At 41.7% G+C, this 10,806-nt stretch overlaps 1 protein-coding gene across 1 annotated transcript in view; it reads right to left on the minus strand.

Moving 5' to 3' along the window:
• Positions 1–1,365, minus strand: part of maneal (mannosidase endo-alpha like) — a 16,935-nt gene extending 15,570 nt beyond the window's left edge. The window contains exon 1 of the mRNA XM_078267788.1: positions 1–1,365. This exon is cut by the window's left edge and continues 167 nt beyond it. Coding sequence (XP_078123914.1) covers positions 1–350 — 350 coding nt within the window. The 5' untranslated portion in view covers positions 351–1,365.
• Between the last annotated feature and the right edge of the window lie 9,441 nt (positions 1,366–10,806).

Consider the following 10,806-nt stretch of genomic DNA (forward strand, 5'->3'; position numbering starts at 1 on the left):
ACATGATCCCAGTGGATGTACTTGTTGTCCATGCTGGGAGAGCCGTACCACAGGTAGTAGAAGATGTGAACATCGTAGAATATGCTGTACTCACGGTCCGATCTGGTGAAAACCACTTTAGTGTCACTGCTGCTGCCCGTGTGGAACTGGCCCGGCGACACCTGCGCCACGTCTCTCCCATCCAGCCGCCTCCGGTCCGACTTCTCCCCGGGGAAATCTATGCCTATGCCGGGGGCTAGGTCCGAGAAACCGTCGCTGGGCTTGAGCGTCCTGAGCCCCATCATGGCCCCGAAAATAAACAGCGTGAAGAGGAACAGAGCCACGAGAGCTTTCCTGCGGAGCCGAGTCATTGTTGCTGTCCGCGGTGCTGAAGACAGACACGCAGTGACGGCTTCCTCTGAATCAGCGCTGGGAAGGTCCCTTTGGGAACGCGATAGGCTACTCTATTTAAAAACGTAATAGCAGTGTAGCTATTTCAATTGCTTTATCGAAGTAATGTAACGTATCACATTTCATTACTTTTCGTTTGCTTTTTCTAAAAATTGGAACGTCAGCTTGAGAGGCAATTGAACTGTCTGACGGGCGGCGCTGCGAATCCAAACAGAAACAGGAGAAGCGTAATCGAAAGCATCAGAACGGCATCAAACTTTACAAAAACGGCTGGAAATGGCAAAAGAAGACAACGTGGGCATGAAAAACATGCACGGCAACAACATGAATATTATTCAAACACATAGCCTAGCCTAGCTAATTCCCCCGACGCTGCTCTTAGCGCCAGCTGCAGCCCATCAGGGCACTCATCGGGTTTCAGCAGGAATCAGGCAGGTCAGATATTAAAAGCGTTCAGACGGTCACTGCGGCGGCCGGCTGGCGTGTCATCGAGCTTGTTTAAACGCCACACGACAAGCAAAGCAGTCTCATTTCACTTCCATCATCCCCGCCGTCCTGAAGGCATCCTGCACTACAACGCTCCAACAAATCGCCTCCTGTTCGCCTTCGCGCAGCCGTGACGACGATGATGAGATGAGCACGTCGGCTTTTTTTTGTCTCCATCCTTTCCAATTCCAGAGAAAATGAGTGGAACATCGATTTCATCAGTCAACAGTTCCCCTCAGTGTCTCTACAGGAAACAGAAGCCAGGCTGGTCACAGCCGAGGCTTTCTTCTTTTAAAGCAAACAATGCAAGTCTGGTTACCTTTGTATTCCAGCCAATGGTCGTCTGCTTCTCTTCTCTTCTCTTCTCTTCCTGTCATCCCATCTTTTATAACAGCGGATCACATGTGCTTCGGTTCTGTTGCTAGAACCAGTCCTGTATCAGAGAAACACTGTCTGTTTTTTAACTGAATGTTCAGGCTAGATAAGAGAATAAAACATTTGTTTCTGTGCCGCGAGCTAGGTGGGAGGTGGGATTAACCCCCAACCGGAAAGACAGTATGAGGGGTGATTAGTGCCACAAGAGAAGCCGGAGGTGGAGTCTCGCCGCCTGTCAAAAGCTGACAAAAATCTTTCTTAACTGACCGTTGTCGATCTGAAATGAAGACAGATTCAGCAGATGCATAGACAATTTCTCGCGTAAAATATTTTCAGAAATACATTTTGGAATTTTCGTAAAATAGAAGAACATTTCCGAGTCGCCATGTTGGTCTGTTTTGAAATGCAGAAGTAGACAGCCCCAGGTGATGCGTTCGTCCAATCAGGTGCAGCCATCGCAGTTTGTTGAGGGTGGAGCCTGTTTTCTTTGCTGGTCAGTGGTCAATAGTCTAGGGTATAGGTATATGGAAGATGTTCCACTTCCGGGAATGCTCCGGTACCGCCGGAAATTTCGCCGAAAGTCCCTCTTTGCGGCCAGATGTCCGTCCCCTTCCTCTTTCTTTGTGTTGGTGTTTGTGGATTTGTGAGGACTATGGTTACTACCTCACATCTCTGCAGGGTAAATCCAGACAGCTAGCTAGACTATCTGTCCAATCTGAGTTTTCTCAAAAAACTTTGGAACGTAATGCTCCACCAAAACTAGTTCTTTACCGAGGATATTTTGCAGAGGCACCGTGGCTCCATCCGGCGCTTAGCACCGCCCAAGACGATTGGGATTGGTTTAAAGAAATGCCAATAAACCAGAGCATGTTTTTCTCCCGTCCCAGAATGCTGTGTGGACTAGCCAGACCCTCCTCCGCAGTGCTGTGGAGGAAGGTCTGGACATGCGAGACTAGTGGTCAGTGAAGAGAAACTGATAACTACCAGTGGTGAGCCCACTAGCGTGTAATGCTGGGAAGCGGGGCAATCCCTGCCGTGAAAACAACGCGTATATGGACGGTTCCATGACTGTTTCTGTTGGGATTCATCTCTCTTAATGGAATGAAGAAGCGTTTCTGTGTGGCCTACAGAAATCATACCATATGGTGGTACCACTTCATTTTGCAGGTCTCTAATTTTCGCAATTATTTTTGCATTTTCACCCGTGTGTTACGGCCTCAAAGTAAGATATTACGTAATATATATATTACGTAATATTATAGTAAGATATTTTTTTTTTAATATATGTGCCAATACAATGCCTCAAACCTTTGCTTGTTAATGCACTTGTGTTAATCCTACCCTTGGCCTTCACTGTGGCACTAATCACCCCTCATACAGACTTGTTGATTTTTGGTGTAAACTGTGATGCCTTTTGCCTCACAGAGCTTTGAGTGAACTACAGCAATGACATAACATGACAGCATACATCCTGACAGAATTTCTGTCAAACACTTTACTATGAAAATAATGATATCCCATTGTATCAATAGTCACTATTATGTAATAGTAACTGAAGCTCAATCTCTGTTGATGCGTCAAAACATACCTTTAATCCTTAGCTGATCATTTCTGCTCTGCAGACCCGTTAACATCATAAATAATAACTTGTCTTCATTTCTGAAAGGGATGTTTGTTTGGTTATCTAATGGCAGTATATCCATGTATTTCCTATATGTGATGCATGCATCTTTCTCTGGATTATGTATGAATCAGTATGATGTTATTGTGGTCTTGGGTAGTCTCAGAGAATACATGCTTGAGGTGACATCTAGTGGCAAAGAAGGTCATTTTTTGTGAGCGACTTTTTAAAAGGTTTTTCACACCATTCACACACACACACACACACACACACACACACACACACACACACACACACACACACACACACACACACACACACACACACACACACACACACACATAATATAATAAAGTGAGAAAAAGATTAGGAGGAAAACATATTAGAAGATTATGTACATATACACAGACACAGTTTATCTTTAGGTAGATCTTGCAATCAGTAGCTGTCTTAATCATTTATAGACAAAATCAATATTTCTAAAACTTATAGATTGTGAAAAGAGGATGCCCACTGTTAAACATACTGTAGCCTAAATACTGTCAGAATCAACATTTTCTTGGCTGCAGTCAGGCCAGAAACAGTATTTTGGTGTCTCGAAAGAATAAAGAGTGAGTCATCATTCATCAGCACGGTGTTTGATAATATCATTTTATGTATTACTGTGGTAGGGCTGCTCGATTATGAAAAAAAAAAAGGTCAATATTGTAATCAGATCATGATTACTCATTGACTTTTGGGAAAATGTTGCATTTATTGAACTTAAAAAACATCCGGCCTTCATCCACAACAGCATTTTCCTACAATGTGAAGGATTTATACTGGCATGATATCGTTATGCCTTACATAGCAGAAATGTCACCAAAGATTGGCGCAGTGTCTGATGTTTGCCTCTTCCTTTCAACAATGTCAATACACCTGTAGTACATTGTGTCTGTGCTAATTAGGCAGCAAAACCCAACAGCAATGTGAGCTCATAATTCTAACATAACAAACATAACTAAATGTATTTTTGATTTTGTACGTCTACATTAGTGTATGTACTTTGGTTGAGGTTTCTACCACACCCTCACGTGTATTTTTGTATTTCTTCAATGTAATTATTTTTTTGATGTTCTGTGAAACAAATAAACTAAACGAAACTAAACTAACATCAAACTTTGATTGACATCATTTTATGCATGGCCCTGTCACCATATTTTTTTAACCACAAAGTTATTTGCATCAAACTCCAAGAATGGATTCAATCGGCTTTTTATCAGTCCTTCCAGGATTTCGCAATGTCGCGTACGCAACAATTCCTGCAAATTCAACCAATCACCGTGAATTTGGTGCGACTCGCAAGTTTGACCAATCACCGCAACTTTTCCGCAAATTTGACCAATAACCAGAGTTTCCCGCGACTTCAACCAATCACAGCAGTCCCACATGCCAGAATTTGTGTCAGTATGTGACTCTGAGCGCCACTGACCAAGCGGGAGTGAGAACGGGTTGACGTAACACACGTACGTCGCCAAATTCATTTCCTTGTTTCTGATATGAAGACAAGATGTGTGTGACTTGAACATCTCACATTTACCAACAAAACGTACAGCGAAAGACATTTCAGACCGTCCTGCCAACCTGTATACATGTTAACATCAATGTACGCTGGAACGTTTTCACTCTAAAGTCGCTGATTAAAGCTGCTGCTGTTTCAATCTTGTCGGCTCTCTGCAGCAGGCGGGGCTGCTGCTCAGTTCCCCCCACGACTGACGCGCACGCACGCACACACACGCACACACACGCACGCACACACACACACACACACACACAAAAACACACGGCAGATGCAGGAAAAAACGGAGATGAGACGTAGGCTACAGGATGATCTAAATTGAGGACAGCTGCGCTCGTTATTATAAGTGCAATGATAAGTCAAATCCAATAAGTACTTTATCAAACCGTATGAATGTGTCCCAGGCCAGGTTAGGAAATTAACTAACAATGTAAAGATCAACAAGCCACTGACACATATGTTCAAATTGTTAAATGTGTTAAATTATTATTTTTTTGTCTTAAATCCACCAGCCATTTTCATATTATACCAACATTTGCAGCATCCTGAGCCTTTTTGGTAAGGTTACTAGGAAATCTCAGCCCAGAGTAGTTTTATTCTCCCCAAAACAAGTTTCCTTTTTATTTTTAAAGAACTATATAAAAAAATAAAAATAAAAAAAAATCACAACTTTTTTTTGTAACTTTCACCGTCTCCCGCAACTTCATTGCAACAAAAATATAAAAGACATCGCAACTTTTATCGCAATATTTTTACAAAAGCTCCCGCAAAATCAGGCATTTTGGACCGCAACAATCTCAAAAAAAGGCCGCGAAATCCTGGAGGGACTGTTTTATACACAATGCCTAGAAAAATTGTGTGTATCAAAGTAATACATCTTGAACACACACTAGTTTATTTTGACTCAATCCCACATACACTCCGTCCTGCTGCCACTAAATACTCACTGAAGCTCCAAAGTTGGATTAATCCACCGCTGAAAATAGTCCCCAACAAGTGCACTTTTGTTTGAGTGACATTTGTTAAAACTAGGCTAGGGTAGGCAAGTAAGACAGTATTGACAGATGGACACATTGTTGGTTTTGGTCTTTTTGGTGGGATTTGTTGACAGTATTTTTTCTTTTTTTTGGCGGTGGAAGTGTCACTGAAATAGCCCATTTGTGTGACGTCCTGTTGTGTTCTTTAACCCCCCCCCCCCCAATGTTGCCCAAGTAGACATTATGTTTCACGATTAACTGTTTTCCTCCAGATCGTTTATAGATCTCGACATTTCCGACTGCACTTGAAGGCAGCTTCATTTCCCGGAGAAAGAGAGAGAGAAAAGAGACGGAGCGACTGAGCTTTGTTGTTGCACATAAACTCCCGGGTAGTTCAGTGTGTTTGGTGTTTTAAAACTTTCCTGTGGCAGCGATAGAGGCAGTGATGTTTCCTGTTTCCTGTACGGGACTCTCACACGGGACTCTTTATTTACTATTTTAATCATATATAACCTAAAGGCTTTGGTAAACTCATTTCAAGCACCGAAACAATTCGTACAACGCATCATAAGTTAAGGTTTGTTTTCAAAAGAGATTTGAGGAATTTCAAAAAGCGAACATCAATGTTTCAGCTATAGAGTCAAATTATCATTATCTCTTTACACATTCCTCTAGAAAAAAATGTGTGTAAGAAATGGACAATTACTTTTTCAAAAAGGCAGCATCGAACTGAGAAAAGTCTTCAGTTTTGATTTGAAGAAGTGGGAGTTGCAGCAGACCTGCTGTTTTCAGGGAGTTTCTTTCCAGATATGTGGATCATACAAACTGAACTCTGCTTGTCCCTGTTTAGTTCTGACTCTGGGGACAGAAAGCAGAGCTGTCTCAGAACACCTGAGACACAATAAACTCAACACAGACTAATACCACACAATACTACGGAAGAGGATTAGGGCCACATGTGAAACAAATGTATTTGAGTTCTGAGTTTAAAGTCAGAGTTCTAATCCTCTTCCGTAGAATACAGACACTAAAAAACAAATAAAAAAATGACTAAAGATTAAAAAAAAACAAATTATGTCACAATAAACTCAATGCAGACAAATACCACAAAATACAGACGATCCCAGTACAAATATAACACTTAAAGAAAGACTTTTCTTAAAGATGGAGACTGTTTCAGATCTGCGGCCCTCTGCCATCTACACTCAGGCTTGAACAGTTCAGCCTTGTTTTTTTTTTGCCAGTGATTAGTTTTTTTCTCCTTTGTGTCATAAGTGTGCTGGGGGCGACAGATTCTTTGATAAAGAAGGCTTCAGCCTGTCATTGTTGCCTGCCCAGCCCTGAGGGGGCCCTGAGGGGGCCCCTCAGCGGCCTTAGAGGCTTGTTGTGGGATGGATATCTGTCACAACATTACAGCACCTTATAGATTGGTTATTGATCAGGTTTATTGATTGATTTCCCTCTGGAGGAGGGGTGAAAGGTGAGCTGACAGGCTTCCCGTGGGGCCACTGCTTATTCCCCCCCCCCTGCCTCAACACACAGGAGCCCAGGCAGTCATTCAAGTGTGTTTTAAACCGTACATCATTACATTCACAACAAAAATACTGTCGTCCTAATGGTCCTTTCATTTTTTATTAATAACAATAATGATAATAATAACTTTATTTATATAGCACCTTTCATACAATTAAATGCAGCTCAAAGTGCTTAACAGTGTGGTATTAAAACAAAATACAATAATGAAAGAAAAAATATGTTGACAACATACATAAGAGAAGTTCATAAGAAGAGAATAAAAAACAATAAAAAAGGTCCAGAGCTAAAAATAGAAAAAGTAGCAGTGGCAGTAGAAAAAAAAAGAGCTAAAAACAAAGCACATTAACTAAACGCCAGCCTGAATAGGTAGGTCTTTAGTTGAGTTTTGAAAGAGTCAACAGAGCTGGTGTTTCTGATATAACTGGGCAGGGTGTTCCACAGTCTCGGAGCTTAGAAGCTGAAAGCAGATTTTCCACTGGGATACTTTGGAAACAGTTAAAATACCGGTATTGGATGATCTGAGGGCTCTTGTTGGTTTATAAGGAATCAAAAGATCTGCAATGTATGAAGGAGCTTATATCATTAAGAGCTTTATACAGTGTGTTAATAAAAGAACCTTAAAATCAATTCTAATAGAGATGAGTAGCCAGCTAAAACAGGAGTCATATGCTCTCTTCTCCTAGTTTTGGTTAAGAGTTTTGCAGCAGCGTTCTGAACCAGCTGAAGTTTTTGGGTATGCCAGTGAGGAGTGCATTGCAATAGTCCAACCCGCTAGTAATAAAAGCATGAATCAATTTGTCAAGAATGACTTTGGCCACATTTCTTAGTTTAAAGATGGAACATGTAATATTTCTGCCTTAAAAGGTCTATAAATAAGTGTACGTATACCTAGTTGTGTACCCAAATGCTTCCAACAATGTTCAAACCCAGAGAAATCTGACATTTTCGTCAATGACACGGAGCATGCCGCTTGGTCCCCTGTCAATGGCGTCGTATAACTCTTGATCCCTCTAGCTGCGGTCATTGTAAATCATACTTTGTCACAGAATTATACCCAGTAATACAGCATTTATTCTGCCACACAGCATCATGTTTTCATTGACTACATGCCACTTTGCAACACAGTAATACATTAGAGACCTAATTTGTTGATATGATGTTTCAATATCGGTTCAGTTTGCCACAATGTACTACCTTGACAAGTGGCTCATGATAGTTCTTGCTGTCTAAACCGTACGGTAACGTTAAACGGTTACAACAGCGTTCAACACATTCATAAAGTTATTTTTGATAATTGTTGTTGATTGTACGTAACGTAACGTTAGCTGTATGGGTCTAACGTTAGCCAGCTTGCGTACTGTGGTCGGTCTGCCTCACTCCCAGCCACTAGGGTTGCCACCTTTCATGCAGAAAAATAAAGGACGGCAAAGATATTTTTCTTAAAACAACGTTGATTTCATATGGACTTGTGGCTTCTACAGGAACGGTATGCACTATTATATTTTGAAATACGGGACGATTCCGTATTTTAAGGAACGGGTGGCAAACCTACCCGCCACTAAGATACTTCAGTCGGGATTAGAGCTGACATACACTAACAACGCTAACAGCAATAACAGGAAAGTTCTGCCCTGGAGGTCCATATCAGACCCAACGGATTAGTGCCCACTTCTGGCCGAAATCAAGCCACCATAGCGGCAACCTCAGCGCTTTTGTGAGATTGTGGTTTTAGCTGCTGGCTAATGCTAGCTCGCTTGCCTGCTAACCGGTCAGCTACCAACACAAATAGAATCAAAGTAATTATGAGGGAAACACTGTGGTTATTTCCTTAGAATGACATGAACATTATTAAAGGTACAATAAAACACAACTTTAATGCATTAACTCGTCCGTGAACAGATGCATTTTCTTCGGCAATGGTGGTTAACCATGAAGACAACGACTCCTATGAGCCCACGCAACTTTATGACAAAAAGTTATCAAAAAGTCCGTGTTTGGATAGACCAGTCTATATCCTTGACATTCCACTTCCGGGATTGCTCCGTTGCCGCTGGAAAGTCCGCCGGATTTCACTCATTTAAGCCGGATATCCGTTGCCTTGGGCTTTTTTTGTGTTGCCGTTCTAAACTCCGGTGGATTAATGAGGACTATGGTTAACTGCTCCTCAGATCTCTGCAGGGTAAATCCAGACAGCTAGCTAGACTATCTGTCCAATCGGAGTTTTCTGTTGCACGACTACAACTACTTTTGAACGTACACATGTTCCACCAAAACAAGTTCCTTCCTGAGGCTATTTTGCCGTGGCACAACGGCTTTTCTCCAGAGCTTAGCACCGCCCAAAACGATTGTGATTGGTTTAAAGAAATGCCAATAAACCAGAGCACGTTTTCCTCCCATCCCCGAATGCTGTGTGGAGTAGCTAGACTCTCCTCCGCGCTTTGGAGGAGGGTCTGGCAAAGCGAGACTAGGATAGAGAGACCCCTATTGAGACCGCAAGCAGCAGAAAATTACACATTGTACGTTTAAGAACTTCCTTCTTTTACTGAGGGGCAACTTTCAATCTCAGTGAGTGACATAACAGCCTGTGTGTGTGTGTGTGTGTGTGTGTGTATTGATCCAGCGATGGCTGTTGAACAAGCACGTGCCAAGGCTTTGTTCTCACAACAAGCCCCTCTGGGTGACCCTAGGTGGCCTGTTTTGTTATGCAGCAGCTGGTGGGCCTTTCCATTTCCATGGTGACTTCCAGAAGGCCTCTGGCTGGACTATTAGACTTACACATGAATGGACGTGGTTTCCAACATTATTTTATTGAACAAATTGAACATTGAATTGAATATAAAAGGCTCCACAAAAAGAAGAATGCCAGTTAAACATTTTTTTTTTACATTTTAAAGTGCAGTTTGCAACAGATGTTTTCTTTCAACTAACACATCATCTCAGCGTGTCTTTTGCCGTGTGTCGCAGCCTTTCATGATGTGTTTATTGCGGCAGTTTATATATCGCGATGACAATAAAAAACGATATATTGTGCAGAGCTACTTTGGATGGAATTCAACAATTCCTCTTCCCACCTTTACACTTGAATATTAAGATTGGAACTCCTCCTGAAATATACACACACACACACACACATGCACGCACGCACACTTGTTCACAGCTGTGGCTCATTATCACTGCACATATGTAATGTGTGTGTGTGTGTGTGTGTGTGTGTGTGTGTGTGTCATTACAGGAAGTTCCATGAGTCAGCAGTGATGAGAGCAGGTTTGCGGTGCTGTCCAGCTGCTTGAAAGCTGCTAATTATTTATTAATGAGTGTGAGTGAATGACTCCAACGGGCCACCGTATCTCTTTTCACAAACTGTAACAGGTGGATGTGACTCACCTCAGCAGAGACAATGCAAGAAGCTGCATTTCATCTGCAACAAATATGACTCATCCTGAAAGAACCATACCATCCGGTGTCTGAATATCACCTGTTAGTTTGTGTAATTACCCTGGAGGAGGCTACATAAACGCAGCACTAATGTACACATGCTGCTCATCCAGAGAACATTCAGGACCAGGGTTTCCTTTAAGATGACCAAACGTAAGTCTAACACTTCATTACACTGTACAGTGATAGTTTGTTAGATGTTAGAAAATAGTGATCTCTACTAAGTAGCCAGAGAGATCCCCTTATTTTTCTGTTCATTCATTAACGCCTTCATTTAAAAAGCCATTAGAGTACATTTTAAGTGGTACGTGACTTCTTACTGTAATTTAAACATTCATTTCAAGTATTTGACTAATTCATTCATTATCAATTATCAATTTAAGGTGTTCTTAGGCCATTTAAGGTGTTCTGAAAAGGCCCAAACTAAA

Source organism: Sander vitreus, chromosome 14 (assembly GCF_031162955.1).
Source record: "Sander vitreus isolate 19-12246 chromosome 14, sanVit1, whole genome shotgun sequence".
NCBI lineage: Eukaryota > Metazoa > Chordata > Actinopteri > Perciformes > Percidae > Sander > Sander vitreus.